Genomic DNA, 20,795 nt, shown 5'->3' on the forward strand with positions numbered 1-20,795 from the left:
AAGAAAAATACGCCAGGAATAATGGAAACTGAAAAGCCATCAAATGTCATCTGCTGTATAGATGCTAATTTACCTAAAGGTATGGGAAGAGATACAGGTGTTCAGTGAGGTCTACCCAGATTGGAACCATTTCAGTTCCCTTAATTTCAACTTAATTTTGAGACTAGCCATTGCACTAGAAGGGAGATTTCATCCAGTAAGGCAGTGAGAGCAACTCTTTTCCTTCATGGGAGCACCTCACTCAGGCAAGGCATCCTACACAGACTCCTCCAGCACACCAGGAGGAGCTGCTCAGTTAGTAAAGGGGAATTCATAATGACCTTCTCTTTCTTTGCCCCTCTGATAGCAACAAACACAAAACAAAAGCCAAATCTCTATTTACAAAGGAATATATATATATTTCAATTCACATAAAAAGCAGGTATTGCAATAGACATTCAACATTGGCAGAAGACACCTACTTAAGCTTCACTTTTGAGACTGTTAGGCCAAATGATTATAGGTTTGTTTTCTTTACAAATCTTAAAGAGAATTAAATAACTCACACACACACATACATTCAATATATGTAACTATGTACATACACATATACACCCACATGTATGTCTAGGATTTATATACCCATTTGTGTATCTAGTCTTCTAGAAACACATATCATAGGTGGCATATACCACTCTTGACACCTGAGGGGGGAAGGACACCATGTAGGACTTTTCAACTCAAGGAGTGCTTCTCTTGGCCTATAGCTCTCCTCTGCCCCCATCCTCCCCCATCCTCTGTAAAGGGCTACGGAACCTCTGTGAACATACATATGCTGACATACACCTCCACTCCCTTGTAGGTTTAATATGAAAGGAACTGAGCATATCTGCAGTTTATTTGCTTAATTATCTGAAATGACTGAAGTTTAAAACCTTGACAATATCTTTAGATGGGAACTAAGAACTTAACTTCATAGTCTAAATAAACAACCAAAAACATATTTAATTAGCTGGATAAGGGGCGGAGGAGTCGCAAAAGAATATATGGGAGAAATAAAGGTAGACTTCGGTTGATCCCTAGAAGAGTGAAAGCTCCTTCTGCACCCACTTGCTTACCTCCCTCCCCCCCCCCTCGGCCACTTTCTAATACCACATGTGCTTCTGTCCCCTGTGCAGTCCCCAAATGTGAAAATGCTATAAAGAGCTCCAGTGAGTGAGTAAGCCATTCACAGGAAGATAGAGAAGGCTACTCATCCCCCTGCCAGGCCCTTAGGGGCTGCTAGGCAGATTTGTGCTTTTTGAACCAACAAGAGATCCTTAAATCAATATCTGTTGGGACACCACAGCACCTGCTGTACATAAATGAAAACAACCCCAACCCCCATTCTGCACATCTCCTCCTAATAAAGGAGGTTAATGCTAGTCTATGAAAGAAAGGCTTATTTTCCTTTAGTGGAGCAGAGACAAATAAAAGAGACTCCAAAATCCATCAGATGTCATAATGCTTTCTTAAAGGAAGCAGGGAAAAGGGGGGGGGGTTTACATTTTACACAGCATTGGTGGGAAAGAACTGCTTCACTTTTAACAGACTGCAGAAGCCTTGTGGGGGGAGGAGATTATTGGAGTACCAGGTCTTGCCTCATGGTTAATGGACTTTTAAAAGTTGTATTCTCTGCATCTCTAACTGGATATTTTTATTTATGAGGAATATATATTATGCAACACTTTTCAACGATTTGTCCAGAGACCTGGAACAGATCCATAATCACTGGGGGGGGGGGGCAAGGAGACTCTACTTTCATTATAACAGCAGGAGGACTTAAAATATGAGCAGTGAAAACACTCTCCTCCCCAACTTTTCTGGCATGTAAGGAATGTAAACAGATTATCTTTTTGGAATGAGCAGGGATGGACTTAAGGGAGAAAAATCTCAGAGAAAGTTAAACTAAAGGATCAGTTCAGTTCCCCTCCTCCCCCCTTTGACAATTGTATTAAAGTGCATGACAGCAGCTACTCCTTTTCGGAATCTCAAAACGTACAATTTCTCTTCTCCCTTGCAAGAAAAGGTCATTCAAGTTAATACTTCTTTGCTAAAACATCTTTCAACTGTTTTTAATGAACATCTGAAGCCAACAACTTTTTTTAAAAACTGGAGCAACACAAAAGAAAGACAATACTGTAAAGTCAAGTGCTTATTTCAGCTGTCCAGCTACAACAGTTGGGTATACAACACACTTGATTGTACAAAGCAATACCTTATAATATAACAATCAAGAAGCTGGAGACTTTTTGGGTCCCCAGATGAACACAATATCCCCTATTTGCCATCAACATCATTTTTTGGGGGGGAAGGGAGGAGAAATAATTGAATAAAAAATGAAATCAAAACACTATAATTAGCTAATAAGGTCATTTGCTATCTACACCTGCTCTTACCATTGAGGCAAGAGAGACATCAGTTCTTTGTTTGTTTGTCCTCCAAGAGCCTTAAATTAAAAAAAAAACAACTTAGAGTTGAAATATATATATATGTATATAGATATATATATATGTATTTTTCTTTAAATAACATATTTACATCTAATAGAAAATATAACTCTAGTGATAATCTTTTCAACCAAAACTGAAATTGGTGGTGAAAGGGGAGGAATAAAAGAATTAAGGACAGATTTTTTAATCTTGTCCAAGAAAAAAAGCCAAAACCAAGCTCTACCAAACCCTTTAAATGCCTCCTCTTCTCCAAGTGTATTCATCGCTTTTCCTTAAAGAACCCTTGGTCTGTGCTGCTCTCCTTAATGGTAACTGTCAAGAAATTTGATGTCACATCAGTCACAACCACTTTCTCCAAGTTGTTGAGAGATGGGCTCCAAGCTTCTTCTTCAGGGTCCCCGAGGATCCTGGAGACAGGGATGCGAGCGATGAGGGAAGGCCTGCCAGCCTGGCTCCCTAGCCCATCTCGGTATAAACTGCCTTGATTTGCAGAGCTGTGTAGGATCTTAGGGGCACCCAAGTCCAAACCACTTTGCCCCTTTGGATCCAGAAAATCAGCCCTGTGCTTGGTGAGCCTGGGAGGGTAAGTCTCAGGCGCTCCCAGCTTCATGCCACCTTCTGCTCTGGGACTGGAAACAGTACTGGGTAATTCAGGCTCCCGTCTCCGGGCTAACTGGATCACACTATGTCCCGAACTGAACTTGGCTGCACCAGGGTTTGTAGCCTCTTCCAACTTCCTGGCTTTTAGATAATCTGCCACCACCTTGTCCCCTGGTTCCACTGATTTCCTCTTGGAGGCCACATCAGCAGGCTCAGGCAGGTCTTTGTAAAGGTCTTTCCTGGGCTTTGGGCCTCGCTTTTTTAAGGCTCCTTCAGATCGATCCTCCTCTGCCCCAACCCTGCTCTCCTGGATTGTTTCCACTCGGGAAGGGTTGGTGGTCACAGTGGTGGAGCTGCTTTGAGGGGGCAGGGGGATTTGTCTCAGTCCTTCTCTAGCTCTGGACGTAGAACCCAGTTCCTGGGGAGACCTTCCTGGGTAAGGCATCCGGATTCCCCTATTGGAGTCACTACGGAATTCATAGGTTTTGGCTTTGGCTTTTGCCTGGGCCTGAAAAACAGATAAAGTTACCAGAGGAGATTCCACAAGCATTCCACAATTGCAATGTACACACCAGTCCTGGTGTCTGTTTCTCAAGCACATCTTTTATAAATGCATGGGTCCTCGGCCCAGATACTAATCTTTTTCTCTTACCTTTAACAAGAAGGTTTTCGGTTTCGGACCTCGTTTCTTGGGACCATAAAGTTCCATTTCTCTTTCCCTATATGTGTGTGTAATTTTTGAAGGGGGGATTTAAAAGGAACATCAGTTTAGTATTGCCCCAGGACAGTGCTATTGCTATGCTAAATATGATGGATATGTTTCCCAGTAGCATACCTTTCCTCAAAGGCTGCAAGCAGGCGAGCATCTAAAATGTTTTCTTCAGGTTCCCAAGTGCTGTACCTAACAAATGGGTGGGGGAGAACAAAGCTGTATAATTTTATATATTTGTTATCTTTCCAGAGCATGGCGACTGCAAGACACCTTAAAAGATCATCTAGTCCATCCCTCTACCCAAAAACTCATCAGGCCTAATTATACTGTAAAATAAGGCAAAACCACCATATTTAGTGGACATCAAGGGCAGCCTTGACAGTTACTTACTTCTGGGACCAGCCCTTCCATTTCACAAGATATTCCATACGACCCTGCAGAGGCCAAGAAAAGAGAAGTAAGCATGCTTTTCCGGGGGGGGGGGGCTGCAGGCAAACAATGATTTCGCCACTCCAACATGCATTCAATCAAAATAAAGGTGTATCCAAAGTCTTACAAATGCATATGTAAGATGAAAAGGAGGAGAAGAAAAATCCATGCATGAAAAAGGGGGGCGGTGCTGCCAGATATGCTAAAATGTGCATGCAGAGGGAGGAAAATTCGTGCAGCTCAATATGTACGCAGCCCAAACGTGCATGCATTTTTTAAAAAGCAAGCATCAGCCTTCGATGGTGGCGATCTGCGCAGCGCCAGAGGAAGGGGGAGCGGCTGGCGACGAAGGGCTGCTGCTGCAGAAAGGGGGGAGCCAGGCAGGAGCCGTGCACCAGCGGAGCGCCGCTCGCTCCTCTCGCGGTCGCCCGCGGGCCTGGCGCGGGCCTGGCGGGTCGGCTGGCCGGCGCACAAAGGCGAGGCTGCGCGGCCAAGCCAAGCGGAGGCACCTACTTTGCGGATGCGTCTCTTAAGCAAGGCCTCGGCCGCGAACACCCTCTCTCCCACGGCGGAGAGCTCCATGTTTACTCGGCCGCTGGCAGCAGAAAAGCGGCGGCAGCGGCGGCAGCAGCCAGCGCAGCCCAGACCATAATACTCCGCTCGCTGACGTCAGCCCCCGCCCGCCCTCTTTCTCCGCTCCTCGCTTCGCCTGCCTCCGCACTTGTTGCTGGCCAAGGCGGCCTGCTGGCTGGCTGGCTGGCTGGCTGGCTGCTTCGGAGGAGCAGGCAGGCAGGCAGGCAGGCAGGGAGCGAGAGAGGGAGCGAGGGGGGGAGGGCTGCCGAGGCTCGCGGGCTGGCTGGGCCCGGCTCCAGCCACCCTCCCCAACTCCACCCGCCTCCTCGCGACGTGAGCCGCGTTTCAATCACAAGGAGGCGGAGCCAAGCGGAGCAGGCCGAGGCCGGGCGGGGGGCGGGGAGGCGGCCTCCCAGGCGGCGCAGGAGGGGCGGGGAGGGAGCCTCAGCTGTCTGGCTGCGCGGGCCGGGGGAGGGCGGAGGGAAGGGCGCCGGTCGGGGCAGCCCTCCTGGCCAGGCCCGGCCGCTCTCCCCGGCCCTCCCGAGCGAGTCCCCGCCACGCTCCCGCCCCTTCCCATCGCCACCGGAGAAGCAGCGTCCAAAGAAAGAGCCAGCGGGCATCTGGGGAAGCCGGAGGCGGCCGAGGCCGTGGGGATCACGCCCCCCCTTCCCATACACCCCCCCCCCGCCACACACACACACACAATCCCCTCCCAGACCCGAGTCTCCCCCGGCACGCGAGCGGCGGCCGAAATGGTTAGGGGGCGCTAACGAGCGGTTCGGGGAGGGACGCGATGCGGCGGGTCCGCCTCAGCGGGTCTCCTTGGGGCGCTCCCGGCTGGGGTGCTCGTGGGGCGGGGAAACAGGCAGGCAGGCAGGGGTGCGTCCCCCACCCTCCCGCCCGGCCGTGCGTCTTGCGCGCCCCCGTCGGCGCCTCTGCCGCCCGGAGTGTCGGTGAGCAGCGAGGGAGGCGGGACCGTCGCGGGCTCTGCGCCGCCACCACCGCGGAGTCCCTGCACGAGGCCTTCAGGCGGCCGGCGAGGCCAGTCGCTGCTTTTCCTGAAACGCTGCCGCGACGGGCAGGCGGAGAAACGGATTTTAACAGGCGCGCACACCCAATGGGCTGGGAAAGTCGGAGTCGGACCGCGTCGCAGCGCCCCCCTCTCTTCCCCGGGCCGGACCCCCGCCCCCGCAGATCCCCATGCAGCCGGGCCTTGAAGACAGCGCTGCGTCGGCTCCAATGCCCAGGGAAGAGTCGCCCTGTCGCCTCCCGATGAACTGCCTAACAAACAGCGAGTCCTCCAAGAAAAGTTAGCGCGCAACACTCTTGCGCTTTTATTACAACGCATTGAGCGAAACTAGGTGAACTTTGACTTCGGCATATTTTCTGCGTGAGACGCGCGCGCCTGCACACACACAGACAGAGCGTACATTTCTTACGAATGCCTGTACAGTCATCCAATTTGCAGGGGGGACTTTTTTGTTACATACTAGTGATCTTCCTGTTCTGTAAGTAGAAACAAAAGTACAAGTCCCGCTACGCAGGAGTCACTTCCATGGCCAGCGCTAATAACAAATCAGAGCCGGTGGGAGCGGAGCGGAGCGGGGTGGCTTCCAAGGCGAGAACCCGAGACGACTTCGCTGGAAAGAGGCGCCTTTGAACCCAGGGGGCTTTTTTGGACTCCGCTAGATTAGGCATGGAAATGCCAGACGTTATTATGGTGTTATTATGGTGATCCCTGACCAGCCCAAAACACCCTTAAACCCAAGTATTTTAGTCACAAAACAGTCACTAATTCTGACCAAGGGGAGGGGGAAATCTCTTTCTAGAAAGACAGGCAAACCGACAGTCTGATAGACTGACTTTAAGTCTGACTTATCTTAAATCTTCCTGTTGATTGGTGAGGGTCCTGTTGCAATAGTCTGCAATAAAGAGCTACCCATACATTCATCAATAACTAGCTAGTCAGGGTTTTATTAAAACATCGATAGATATTTCAGAGTATACTTACCTCTCAGAAGATACCCAGACCCACCCCACAGAGAGTCCCGTTACGGGTTAAGAAGACGTCGGAGGCTGTAGACCCGCGAGGGAGGGGGGCGTCTATCAATCACGTGGGAAATCACCTCGCCGGACAGGCGTTGCCAATGCTGCCTTCCCTTTTAGAAGCCACTTCGTCCTGTGCTGCAAAGTACTCCGTAGTAACCGAGACCGGTGCCATCCACCCAGCTGTTTCTGCTTAAAGCTTCAATACTTTCCAACAGTTTGGGTCGTGCAAATAAAGTCGACCTCAAGAGCCTACGATGGAAGCTCTGGTTTCCTAGCTCCGAGTCCCGCTGGGCTTTTCGCAAGTGTGGCCAGGCTGAGCTTGACACATTCCCTGGGCTTCCGGTGACCCCGGGATCTAAGAATCTAGCAAGGCGTGTTCCTGTGGCCGCCTGTGCCTGCGTGTCACGACAATCAGCACCCCAGAAGTGTCCATCGGGCTCTAACGAGGCACACGCCCCACTGTGCTTTTGGGTGCCCGGGGACGGAATCCTCGAGTCTCGCAGGGTCTCTCTTCCTCCCCCACCCGCCCCTTTAAATCAATGATGGCTCCAAGAGTTCCGTTATTTGCTTCAAGGTAGCACTTCTCTATATTTCATCCCTCAGTGACTTTACTGGCTCATTATTCTAGTTAACAATGTTTACTTTTTAGACACTGAAAGGACTCCGAAGTTCAGGCTCCACGGGAAGAGGGGATCGAGAGAGAAAGAAACCTTTTTTCTGATTCTCGAATTTAAATACGCACATAGACGCCGTCAGTCCGGCAAAATCCGAGCACAAAGGGTGGCGTCCAAATCAAAATTCGAATTAATTTGGAGAGATTCACAGCAGCCTCACTGTCAAGATCAAGGGCAGGCTTATTTAATAACGTTTGGTAGGGCTCCTAGCACAGAGCTGGAGTGCAATGCATGGCTAGTAGAGGCAGCAAATGGAAGAGCCAGCGCTATCACCTGTCAGGTGTCGCAGTAGCGTTCATGGAAGGGGTCCCGTCTCTCCATCTCCGATGGAGAAAGTGCGGAGGGAAGACGCTTCTTTCCCGCCTCCTAAAATGGTCATAGTGCAGCCTGGTCTGAATGGCCAGCCACTCGAAGGCGGGTATATAGATAAGCAATAGGTACCTTCCAGTCATCGAAAGCTGGTGCTGGGGTAATATGCTACCTTTAAGCCCGCTAAAGGCGCCTATTTATTTTATCAGTAGGCAACAATCTCCACAGTCCCCCCAAACAATATCGGAAAGCGGTTGTCTTCCTATATTTTTGCTTACCGTATCGGAGATCTGATCTCCGGCATAAAACCTGATTCTTAAAGTACATTTTTCTCCGGAGCTTTGCCTCTCATATGACTCTACTCCCCCCGCCCCTCCCCACGATCTTAGCAACGGGGCACATCGCTCTTGGGGAATTTCGAGCCAATTGCATGTGCCTAGCCTCAGATTCTATAGCACGTTCCCACCCCACCCCATCTCACCCCACCCCACTCCACCCCCGGGACAGAATCTAGAACGCGCTGCGACCTGGCTGCTCAATTCCCAGTGGCTTTCAGGCAGAAGGCTTGCCAGAACTGCAATACTGCTTTGTAACTGCGCCTCCGCTTGGATAAATAAGGTAAACGCATTCTCTTCCACCTAGGTCGCCTCCATCTGGCTGCAATTTTGCCTGTCTCGGGGTGAGTGCGTGCGCCTGTGTGAAAGTGGAAATAAAACGGGCGAGCATTGCCATTTCACGAAGGAAAAAATGTCAGCAGCTCCATTTAAGATCGTTAGCTGCATGAAAAATAAGCTTTCTCATTGGCTTTCCTTGCCCTCCTTCCCTGTGTCTCTTTGTGTGCATGTGTTCGTTTAATGAGATACGGGCTGCGAGACACCTGTTTCTTACCGGTGCTCGGATTTCCCTTTCTCTCTCTCTCTCTCTCTCTCTCTTTCTGGTCTCTTTGAATTTGAGGGAGAAAGCTCCTTTTGGGAGCTCCTTTCCTGGAGGGAGGAGGCAGGGCCGCCATAGCATGCCTCTAGCTGTCCTCACGGAATTGCCTAAGGAGGCCCCCGGCCGGCCGAATACTGGAAGGAGGAAAGGCAAGAACAAGAACCACCTTTGGTTCTTTAAGCGGAGCTGGCACCGCTCTCCATCCGTTCAGCCAATCGCGCGCCTCTGCGCCTGGCGGCCTGACGACGGCCTAGCGCCGCTGCAGTGTCAGGAGCAGCCCTGCGAGAGGCGGGAGGGAATCGCCTCTTGCGAGGCTCGGGAGAGGGGGCGGGGCGAAGTGTCAGTCTTCCGGAGCGCGCGTCCGTGCCTGCGCCGTGCGCCTGCGCCTACCGAGCGACTGGAGGGAACGCGCAGCGGCTCGCAGCCTGGAGCGCGGTCGGTCCGCCTGAGTCTGTGGCGCTGGCTGACGAGGCTGCAGCGAGCATTTCTGCGCGGGGCTGTCCGGCGACAGGGAATCGGCGTCGACTGCTGCTTCCGCGTGGCCCGATTGAGCGCCCCTAGTCCGCAGCATACATTCCTCCCCTTTTCTAAACGAACCAAATCCGTGTCTTTCTTTTTTTTAAATCACACCTCCATCTGCCTCTATGAAACTAACAACTCCGTCAGTATTTTTCATCTGGCTCATGAACCGCACCGTGTTCCCCGGGGATTTACCCACAAGGCAGCAGCAGAAAATGGTCTAATCAAAGCCACAACTACAATAACCCGGCCCTTCACTTGAGCGCATGATGCGGACGGAGTTCAACCCTCAGCGCGCTCCGGGGCTGCTTGCTTCGAGGTCTCGCGGGACCGACTGAACCACGAAAACGACGGGGCGGGAGATTCGGCCATGAGACCCGGACTCCTCGTAGAGGCAGGGCAGCTGTCTTCTTTCCAGACTCACGGCTGGCTCTGGGTCGGCCCCGTGTTCTTGGCCCCCTCTCCCTCATTGTGCCAGAGAAGTCGTTTGGAGCGGCACCGAAATCCCGTGGGGACGCGGTTCTGAAACGGACGTGTATGTGTCTGCCAGTTCATGAGTCTGGGCGGCGCCAGCCTCGAAACGATGCCTAAGCACACAACTGGTGGCGGGCGCGTCGAACTTCCATGGCGGAGCGCAGCTGTGCTTTAAATGCTTTCGAGTGGAGAGAGGTTTTCTTTGGAAGCATCGAGAACATTTCCGTTTATGGCAAGAAGCGGGTGACATGAGAGAGACTTAACAATCTGTATGGTGTAGATACAGGGAGCTTTTTCTCTATCTGCCAGTAACGGCAGAACTCTGGTCTACCTATGGGTCTACCTATGAAATGGCAGGCAGCGGGCTCAAAACAGGCACAAGGAAGAGCTACAGTGGGTGGCTGACCTGTGGGATTCACTGCCACAAGAATGGTGGTGGCTGCTAAGGACTTTCAAAGCGGGTTGGATTCATTCAACCGAGGATAGCTCTATCCTAGGCGATTAGCCCCGATAGCCTAATGAGTCCCAGCGCTTTCTGTCTCTGACAATGGGGTGCTTGCCTAGGCAGCTATCAGGAAATGAGCAAGGTTCTCAGCTGGGTTTTCGTGGGACATGTGAGGCTCCAGCAGGTGGACCATTGGACCCAGAGTTGGAAGAGGAGAGTTGGATTTTATATGCCGCTTTTCTCTACCAGAAGGAGTCTCTACCAGAAAGAGTCCTTCCCTTTCCTCTCCCCACAACAGACACCCTGTGAGGGAGGTGAGGCTGAGAGAGCCCTGATGTTACTAAAGAAGAAGAGGAGTTGGTTCTTATATGCCACTTTTCTCTACCCGAAGGAGTTTCAAAGTGGCTTACAGTCGCCTTCCCTTTCCTCTCCCCACAACAGACACCCTGTGAGGGAGGTGAGGCTGAGAGAGCCCTGATATTACTGCTCGGTCAGAACAGCTTTATCAGTGCTGTGATGAGCCCAAGGTCACCCAGCTGGCTGCACGTGGAGGAGCCGCTGTTCTTAGCCACTGCACCAAGTCTTTTGCGACCTAGAGTTCTGTCGTGAATTAATTCAAAATGTTGCCCAACCCTGAACACGTTTACTCTGAAGTAAGCCTAGTTGTTCTTAGGGGGCTTATTGCTAAACAAGTGTGCCTCGACAGGCATGCCAGTCAGTGTGCTCTCTGTCTGTGTGGGCGCAGGTGTCCCTCCATGTCGCCGGCGTCTGGGTAAGGTTGAATACGGTGAGTGTGTTGGTGAAAGGTCGGGTGAATCCTGCACCCGCCCAGCATGAAAGCTCCCGTCCGCTTCAGGGTGCTAGACCGGTTATCCCAGCCGATCCTTTCCCATTCTCCCCAAGGCTAGTTCAAAGGCAGTTCAGGCACCGCCCTTACTCACTTGCCTGTCCGCGGCTCCGGCGAGACCCTCCAACCTGTTAACTGACGAGGGCGGCTCGATGAGCGGGCCCCCTGCGGTTTCTCTCCTTGCCACGGCGGCTTGTCTCTCTGCAACTGCTGAGGACGGTGCTGGGCAGGGCACTCGAAGTCCCTGCGGGGAAGGCTACGGGAGGGCGGCGAGTGGGAGCTACTAAACCAATAAATACGGCGGGTGCCTGTCAGCTTGTCTGCCGCTCTGCCGAAACCAGCGAGCCCAGGGTGGGGAAGGACGGCGCTGCGCCGGTGACGAGGAGGGGGAGCGGGGAGGGGAATCAGGCGGCAGGTGGACACGCTGCCCTGCCCCTGTCACCTTATTCTGTGTCTTCACCCTTCCCGTGCTAGCAAAAGGCCTTGGGTTGGAAGAGGAGAAGCTATGGCAAGGACTGGGGGATTGGCGCCTTTCCTGTTCCCGGAATCCTTCCGAGGACCTCTCCTCTTTGCCTAAGAATCCCTGCCTCCGCCCCCATCAGCCAAACGTCCTGACCCAGACAGCCCAGCCTAGCCGGACTCCTCAGATCTCGGGGGCTAAGCAGGGCCGGCCTGAGTCAGTGTTTGCACGGGCGACCTCCAAGAAGCACCCGGGTCGCGACGAGGAGCCAGGCGACGGGGAACCACCTTTGAACAGGGTTTGAAATAGAAACAAAATTAAAAATAATCAACCCGGCGTTCCAGGTGTGGGCGAGTGTGTGGCCCCTCCTCCGCTTCCAATCCAGACGAAATCTGGCTGGGGAGGAAAGAACGAAAACCCGGGAGGCCCAAGTTCGTATCCCCGCTCTTCCATACCTGGGCCACTTCCCTTCTCGTCCTAACCTTTTAAACAGAACATATTAGGCGCCCGCCACCACTTGAGGGGAGGGAAGGGGAGACAGAGAGGTCGAAAATCCTGGTCACCAGTCAGCCCAGCAGGCCCTCCACTGGGATGAGGCCCGTGGGGCACCGGCGAAGGTCTGGCTGCGGGAGAAATAGGATATGCTCGCCGAAGTCTCCCTTCCCCCAGCCCCGGCCCGAGTATTCGGCTTCCCTCGCTCTGGGCATCCCGGGGCTCTTGGGTCGTTCTTGGCCCCAAGGTGGGGTCTCCATGGCCACTGAAAGAAGGGGGCGGAGTGGGGGCAGGCGGGTGCTAGTTGGGACTTCGGAGCGGCAGAGAGAGGCTGTTCACGGGCCTTTCTGGGGCGGCCCTCATCCCTGGGCCCTTCTTTGAGAATCGCTCCTCACCCCGGAGCTTGTGGGGCGAAGTCTGTCTTGTGCCCCCCCCCCGCGCACCCCTCTCCCTCCCTGAACATCCAGAAGCCTCCAAGGCCTCCCGGCTGGGCGCTGGGCACTGGCTTGGGCGATAAAGCAGGAGGAGGAAGGAGGAGGAAGAAGCGGTGCTCTCTCTTGCTACCCAAGAACTGGCCGGGGCAGAGCTGCCGCGGTGGCCGCTGCCTGCCTGTCTGCCTGCCTGCCCGCGGAGATCCACTGGCTTTCAGGCGCAGGGCGGCCGGTGCGAGCAGGTGGCGGGCTCCGCCTTCCTTGAAGCGCTGTCGCCGCTGCCCCGGGAGCCTTCCTGTCCGTGCAGGCAAGAGCCAGCGGGGGTCGCCCAATCCCATTATCGCGCTTGGCTGCCCCGGAGGGGGAAGGGGGGAGCGGGGAGGCGGGAGACCCGGCAAGCCACGGGGACCGGGAAGGAGGGCACAAAGGTCAGGCAGGGCTGACCCGGGGCCGGCTGCGGCCAAGCCCAGACTCCCCGCTACTGCGGAGGGCGAGGAGTCCGCCCCCCTCCGCCCCAGAGGCTGAGGGCCGTTGCACAGCAGGGGGCGAGCCGGCTCCGAAGGGTTGACGGGCGGGCGGAGGGGGCAGGAAAGGGGCCTGGGTAGGGCCATGGAGCTTTCCAAAGAGAGCCCGCTGGGAGAGCCGGGATTCCGGGCCCCAGGGAGGGAAGCGGGTGGCAAGCCCCGTGGCTCAGCTCTGCTTATCATGGTATTAGGTAGCCGTGTTCATTGCCGGCTGGAGATCGAAGGACAGGATGGATCCTCTGATTATTTAAGGCTTCGCCTGGGATTATAATCCATGTTTTACTCATGAGAAGGCAAAAAGCCGGTGGGGTGTCATGGTTAAAATGTTCCACTGAGATTTGGGTGAAATGGGTGCAGGGCTCTAAACTGCTATGGAATTCCCTCGATGACTTTGGGACGATCTGTCTCTCTCAGACCTCCTTGACAGGGTTGTTGTGTGAGCAAGATGGGAGAGGAGAAGCACGGAGGCCTCGCTGAGCTCGTGGAGAAAAGACAGATACATTTTAGCTATTAGTGTTGCCCCGAAAGCGGGATTTAGGCAGTCAAGTGTAATGTTATCAACACGGATCTGGAAGCAAAAGCCCACTGAATGCAGTGGGAGCTTTCATACAATCGGACGGCGTGAGAATATTTCTAATCCGGGTCCAATCGCTTGTGGTTTGCCTGCTTCTGGAGTGCCATCGAGGTCGCTGTCCCTGCTCAGCCGAAGCTCTCTCTTCACCTCATCTAAGGTGAAATAAGCAAGGCCTGTCACGCTCATGTGACAGGGGGACCCGGCAAAGGATTACCAAGCGCTTGGCCTCCTGGGCTTTCTATAAAGCAAAACAAGCGCTATATTACAGAACCGAGTCCGAACAGTGGAATCTGCTCGGAGGATTTTCTTCACGCAAACATAGGATATTTCACCCGACGCCACTCCGACCGTGCAAAATTTTCAAAACACCGTGATGGAGTGGAGGTGAAATGATATGAACGCCTCTCTCGTAGGGCTGTGGGTCATCCAGCCATCGTGACTGCGCCCGGCGTGGAATCATCTTTTCTACACCCCGAGCCGAAACACGCTGGAAAAGACGGGAATCTGGCCGAAGCCCTTCCCAGCCAGTTGCTCAGGAGCTCAGCTGTCCGGCACAGGAACGAGGTCTCGGGTAGGGGCTGCCATGCTAGGGCCACTGACACGCAATTCCACATTGCAAGGGGATGGGTAGCCCCAATGGCCTCCATTATTAGAGAGAACGTCGCCGGACAGCCATTGTTTGTCCTGTGAACCCCAGTTTTGTATTCCAACCACTGCACCACGCCGCTTGCTCAGTCGCCCGTGCCTTGTCTCTCCCCCTGCGAAGGGAGCGAGAGAACCGCTGCGGAGCGCAGGCCAAGGCCGTGGCTTTTGTTTCGTCTGGCTTCTCATCCCAGTCCCACCCAGCGCCTGGAAAGCAACTGCGGGGCTGCTTGCCCCCCCCCCCCCCGCATAGGCGCTGGCTGCAGGCAAAGGCTTGCAATGGCTGGCGGGGGGGGGGAGGGGAGCGAAGGGCACCGGAGAGCGGAGGGCCAGGAAGCCGGCGAGAGGAAGGACTGATTCTGCGCGGCCAGGGGACGGGCCAATCGGCAGGAGCTGCCTGGTCATTGGCTGGCTGAGGACAGGCGACCGGGGCTGGCTGTTTCTGCCGCCGCCGCCCTCCCTCCCTCGCTCTTTCTCTCGAATGCGGCTAATCCGACGGAGGCGGGGGGGGGGACTCTCTGGTGATCCAGATTTCTCCTGCTGCTTCAGAGCAACGCCCCCTCCCCCGCCGCTAGCGCCGTCCTCCGTCCCTTTCTCCCCCCCGCCCCAGGCAAGATGCCGTTCTTCGCCCCGAAGAGGCCCGGGCCGCGCTTCGAGACAATGCCGGGACGAGCGGAGGCGGGCAACGCGCCGAGTCTTCTCGCCCGCCGGCCCCCGTCCCCGCGAAGGAGAGGCCGTGCTCCTGCAGCCCAGGTGGCCGCCAGGGGATCGTCGCTCCCGAGAGGAGCAGGGCTGGCGGCGTCCTTTGGGCCCGGCCTTCGTTCTCCGGGAGGAGCTCTCGGCCGCCCAGGCCCCCTCGCTCACGGCAGTGGGCGGGGCGGGGCCGCGGACGGAGTGCTCCCCCCCCCCACTTACTGCCGAAGGGAAGCGAAGGCGAGGCCACAAATGCGCCTCCCGGCCAGCTCGAGCCAAGCTCCGCTGCTGTCCCTGGGGGCTCCGTTCTACGCAGCCCCACGGAGCGTGCGTCCAAGGCAGGGGGCAAGGGGTCCCAGGAATCCTGCGACGGGGGGGGGGGGCAGTGGCCTCTTCGCCATTACAGCCCCCGCGACCCAGCCCGAGGGGACGCCTCCCACTGGGTGAGGTTGCGTCTGTCAGCTCCCGCGGCTTTCCTTGTGGCAGGGCCAAAGGGGGAGCCCAGAGGTGGAGGGATAAACCGAGTCGAGCTCTGTAGGAGCGGGCCCCATTGTTTCTATTAACAATGTGCACCATTTCCAATCTTGGCTTCATCCGTAGGCCTTGACTTTCCAGTATTATTTTAGGTCATTTGAAATATGTCTATTTTGGTACGAATACACGTTTAAACAATGCAAAAGGCCCAGCACGCTGTTGAGGGCCAGGAGGAAGACTCTTCAGATGGGCTTGGAAAGATCACACAATGGCAATATCTGTGGTGTCTCTCACGTAAGAATCTGAGGTTAAAAAACGAAAGGGGAAAAACTTCTAAAAAACGTGACAGGCTCAGACACGCGCACAAATTCCTGGTCCACAAGGCCAGTAAATCCGGAGTACAGTCCCTGTTAACTACACTGACTCCTATGGAGTCCGATTCCAAAGCTCTGGGACAACCGGTGGGTGGTCTCAGCTTTGTCTTTCTCGAACTGCCGTTTCCTTCCCATTCCATAGTAATATTGATATAACTCTTGGCTTTATGGACAGTTAGTTATCCTGACAAGCAAAGCGTCTTGAAGAACGAGGGAAGGGACATTCCCGATCGAAGACATCAGGCAGGGGCACAAGAGCTAAAGCACCTGTCCAAGCCGCACTGGGCACAAATTCCAGCATTACCAGACTCAACACAGATTCTAGCGTCACCAGACTCGACACAGATTCCAGCCTTAGGTGTGAGGCTCCAACAGACCTCTGTAGACCTTGGCAGGCATCTAATGAATCCAGCTGTAGCCAGTTTTCCCTCCCAGGCTTGTATAAACCTGGTCCCACCCTTCAGCCTTGGCGGTGTAGCCCAAGTTAGACGGTTGCATCTTCTCCCCGGTCTTCAGTTAATAAAGAGGAAACCACCAACGGTTCTGTGGCTGGGATCTTTTTCTTGGAAAGGGGAAGGAAGGGCCCAGGCAGAGAGTTGGAGAAGAGAGAAAACTGCCTTCCCGCACCAAAAGGGGGATACTCAAGGTCCCTTCATGAGGACTCACCGTTTTCTAATCACCCCGCCCCCAAATAGAAGCGTGTGTGGGGGGGGGGGATGTGGTGTTGCAGGGGTAATTTTCCACATATTTTCAATGCAGGCCTTAGTATATTGCAGATTTTAAAATCTGTGAATGATTTCGGAAACCCAATGGTTAGGGTTAGTGGGGCTCTCTCAGTCTCACCTCCCTCACAGGGTGTCTGTGTTGTGGGGAGAGGAAAAGGAAGGGGAATGTAAGCCGCTTTGAGACTGCTTCTGGTGGAGAAAAGCGGTGTATAAGAACCAGGTCTTCTTCTTCGGAATCCTGGGTCAAGGGGAGGCCAAGAGGAGAAGTCTTCCCTTGAGCATGCTTCCACCCATTCTTGGTTTGGGTTGTGACCAACTCCTTGCTTCTCAGAAATCATCGTTGCTGTAGTAGTTGAACCAGTCCAGTTGCTCTTGTGAGATCTGCTTGCAGCGCACTCCTACTCAGAGCTGCTCCAGTCTGAACACACTGGTGTCCCTGGCTTTGGCTGGCTGGAGTAACAGAGCTGCAGCCATCCGACCGGTGGTCCGTCTAGGCTAGCCCCGTTTCACACAGCAGCCGACTGCCAACGAGTTGCCCTGGAGAGCCAACAAAGAGCACGGAAGCCAAGCTTCCCCTCTTACGGCCTCCGAGCACCGGGGTTTAGACACCGGCTGCCTCTGTCGATGGGGCTTTCTTTGAGTCGTCGTGGATGGTGGCTTATTCAGTTTTGTATCACCCAGCTTGATGAATAGTATTGGTGGGCTGGAGAGCTTTTGCCATGCATGGTTTCAATTTGGTATTGATTCTTTTACTTCCTTTACCCCGCCTTTCTCCCCGGTGGGGGCCCCTGTCTCCTCCAACTGCTCCTCCTTGGGAGGGTAGGCCGAGGGTCCAGAATGGTGGGGGATGATCCCCCAGGAAGCTTCCATGATGGGGAGGGGAGCTTCGCCTGGGGCTCCCAGAGGCCAGTCTGACACTCACTCACCCCTGACACCGCATTGGCTCTCCTAAGACTCAACGACTTGCCAGTCACCACCACTGCATGACACCCCATCCAGGCTCTGGGGAGTGAGGGCTGTCCAGGCCCCGGGTTTTGTGAGTTGTTTTTCTGCTCAACGGAGAGCCATTCCCTCCAGGCCTGGTCAAGACTTTGGACTTCCAGGCCCTCCAGGCCTGGACAAGGCTTTGGACCTCTGCACACTGACCTTCCGTGGAACTCACTGGGTACAGACCACCCAGAGTTGCTGCCAGACTGCTTTGGCAGAGGCACAATTCTCATTGATGCAAGGAGACCCTCGGTGGCCCACAAGAAGTAAAGCTTGGTTTTTATACTCTGCTTTTCACGATGCAAAGGAGTCCCAAAGCGGCTTACAATCGCCTTCCCTTCCTCTCTCAGCAACAGACACCCTGTGGGGTAGGTGGGACTGAGCAAGCTCTAAGAGAACTGCTCTGTGAGAATAGCTCTAAGAGAACTGTGGCTGGCCAAGGGTCACCTTAGCTGGATGTGGAAGAGTGGGGAACCAAACCTGTTCCTCCAAATTGGAGTCTTCCTCTCTTTAGCCACTGCCCCATGCTGGCCAAGCCATCGCTGCAGGGTTCTGGCGGGTAAGAGAGAGGCTGGGTGCGGGGGTGTTCGGTGATTTACTGGGCTGCGGAAAGACATCAAAGTCCGCCGCAGGAGAATGCTGGTGTGGAAGTAACGCGGCTCTTCCACGTGGCCTCAGTGGGGAGTGACTGAGGATTGCTCCGTGCCAGGCTCTGAGTGTCCGCACAGCTGTTTCCCTGGGCACGGAGCCAAGTGTCAGGAAAAAAGGAGAGCCAGAAGATCTTTCGCCCCATCCCTCCTCCCTTGGCTGGGAGAACTTCCCCGTGATCCAGCAGGGGAAGTAGCCCTATTCGTCTATTGAAAAATCCCAGCATGAGCTTTCCTTAATCAGAGTTTCACCTCTTCAAATGTTTCTGGGAAGGAAACCTTCCAATTGATTTCCTTCCCATAAGCCTCTGCAGAAGCGAGATCTGATTCAGGGAAGCTCATGGCGGAACAAATGTACTTCATCCTTCAAGTGCCAATGGACAACGATATTATTTGCAATCCGCTGGGCCCGCGTAGACCAGCCCCCGTACCTGGCCTGAAAGGGACAGCATCACTGCAGTGCGGGGGGCGGAGGGGGCATGGTTAACATGATTTCTTTCCATGAAAACCCTGTTTGCTACAAAGCCAGTCTGTCAGAGGAAAAGATCTGAACCGCTTAAGTGAAAGAGTTCCACTTGTTCTCTAGGGTAGAGTGTTTCAAAGGTATTAACTTTCTTAGCAGACTCTCCTAATTAATACCGTCCTCGAATATTCTTTTGAATATTCTGGAATACAATAACCAAACATCCAAGAAGGAAAGATGTCGTGTCCTGTCTCCCCCCACACACATACATATGATCTGGGCGTGGCACATAGGACAACCCACGTGACTATTAACCTCTAGACACTTTATCCTCCAAAGCGTTCTCCCTGCCCTTGTTTTATCCTACAGCCCTGAGAGGTACGGCAGGCTGAAAGGGAGTAGTTATTGGTTCACGGTCACCCGACAGGCTTCCTGTCAGAGTGGGGATTCGAACCTGGGTCTCTCAGATTCTGTTCCGCCACTTCCAATTGCTACACTCCAGAAAGGGAGAGAAATGGAGAATTCCGACGCTGCTTGTTAGGAGAGGGGTTACCTGGGCATGTTTCCGCTTCCGCCAGCCATCAACTCCAAAAGTCAGAGCTGGCTAGCGGGCGCCGTTCACGGGATCCGCGGCTGGTTCTCAAAAGCTGAGCAATCGTCCCTGCGTGAAGCGGCCCTTGAAAGGCTACTCCGCAGGGAGGGGAGCAGTTGGGCAGGGAGTGAAAGGAAGGCAACTATGTCCCCCCGCAGGATTTCGCTTTTTCGCCTTTTCGGACCCCTGCTGGCCGTAGTGAAAGCGCCGGCAGTCGCTCCGCGGCCTTTCTATTGCGTGCCCCTGTGGCATGTTCTGACCTGTCAATGCAAGAATGTGAACACACGACGCCTAACGGTGCAATCCTCGACGGAGTTGCGCCCTTATAAAGCAGTTGAGGTCAACGTGTTTAGCAGGACACAGAAGTGTTTAGGATTGCGCTGAGAGTGTTTGCTCGCAGTTCCCTCGAAGGGTGAACGGGCAGCACCAAGGCGGCAGGTCCCCTTGAATCCGGCGCGCGATGCAAAACTCCAAAGCAAGGGGCTGCCATGGGCAAGTGGCGAGGTCGCCGCTGAACTCAGCAGGACTTACTTCCAGGTAACTTTGCGGAGGACTGGCCTAGGAGACGCGCAGCCTGCTCCATGGCGAGGGAATGATAGGAAGTAGGTCAGAGCCGGCGGAATTTATCTGCTGGTCGCTGAACAGGATCGACGCTGTTCTCTGCAACTGTGTCTACGGAAGGACCACCATCAATCAATCAAGAAGACTCCGAAGCGAAACGCCGCCGGCACGACTGAGTTATTGCAGCACTCCCGGTTATTGAGTTAGCCCCGACCTCTCCGCATGCCCTCGGGCGCAGGTTCCACCGGGCATCATGAGACCTCCTCCTAAGGATTTCCCCGGAATTATTTGCCCGAGGCGTGTTCAGGACAGCAGCCCCTTTTTTTGGAGCGAAGTGCCAAGACCATCGATGGATCTTATTCCTAGAGCTGAAGTGTTGAATTCACCGATCCCCTTGGGTGGCAGGGACAGGAAATAGGTCGGACTGAAAGTAAAGTCCATTTCCAAGTTTATTAAAAGGGCCCATAAGTGCACGATGCCTCCGCACTGGAAATGCTGCGTCCCCCTCTGCTCTCTCCAATCTCGGAAGGGACAGCTGAACACTGGGGGGGGGGGATATTGCCTCCCCCACCATCAAGGATCTGAAGAGGCATTGCTGTCCTAAGAGGAAAGGCTAAGGCGAGGGGATGGATAGGCTGCAACTTTTTCCTAGGAGCAAGCCCCATTGAATAAAATGGGACTTACTTCCAAGTAGCCCCGCTGAAGGTTGCTTTCTAAAACTGAGCGGGTAGGGAACAGAAGATTCATATAAAATTATATGTGGTGCAGAGCCAAGTGGATAGAGATGTTGTCTCTCGCCCCTCCCCCCCAATACTAGTCTATAAAGTTAGACCTAGGAGCACCCAGTGAGGATGATGGGCAGCAGGTTGAGAACAGACAAGAGGAAAGAGTTCTTCCAAGAATGGATCATTAAAGTGTGGAATTAGCATCGCTCATTATGGGAATTGCCTTCAGGAGTTGTAGTGATGGCTGCCTTCCGTGGTTTAAACTGAGAATTAGACACATCTGTGGCCCGTCAATGGCTATTAACCAGGATGGCTAAAGGGGACTTCTGTGTTTAGCAGCCACGCACTGGTGAAGGCCAATAGTACTAGGGGGGCAGAGGCTTTGGTCGCTGTGTC

At 54.1% G+C, this 20,795-nt stretch overlaps 1 protein-coding gene across 1 annotated transcript; it reads right to left on the reverse strand.

Annotated features, from left to right (window-relative positions):
- Window positions 1–373: 373 nt before the first annotated feature.
- Window positions 374–5,112, reverse strand: CBX8 (chromobox 8). Its single transcript, XM_077328180.1, has 5 exons — window positions 4,726–5,112; window positions 4,174–4,217; window positions 3,907–3,972; window positions 3,724–3,790; window positions 374–3,579 (listed from the first exon to the last, which is right to left on the reverse strand). Exons 1-5 carry the CDS (start codon window positions 4,792–4,794, stop codon window positions 2,731–2,733), a joined length of 1,095 nt encoding a protein of 364 aa, XP_077184295.1. The 5' UTR covers window positions 4,795–5,112; the 3' UTR covers window positions 374–2,730.
- Between the last annotated feature and the right edge of the window lie 15,683 nt (window positions 5,113–20,795).

Source organism: Paroedura picta, chromosome 3 (genome assembly GCF_049243985.1).
Source record: "Paroedura picta isolate Pp20150507F chromosome 3, Ppicta_v3.0, whole genome shotgun sequence".
Lineage (NCBI taxonomy): Eukaryota > Metazoa > Chordata > Lepidosauria > Squamata > Gekkonidae > Paroedura > Paroedura picta.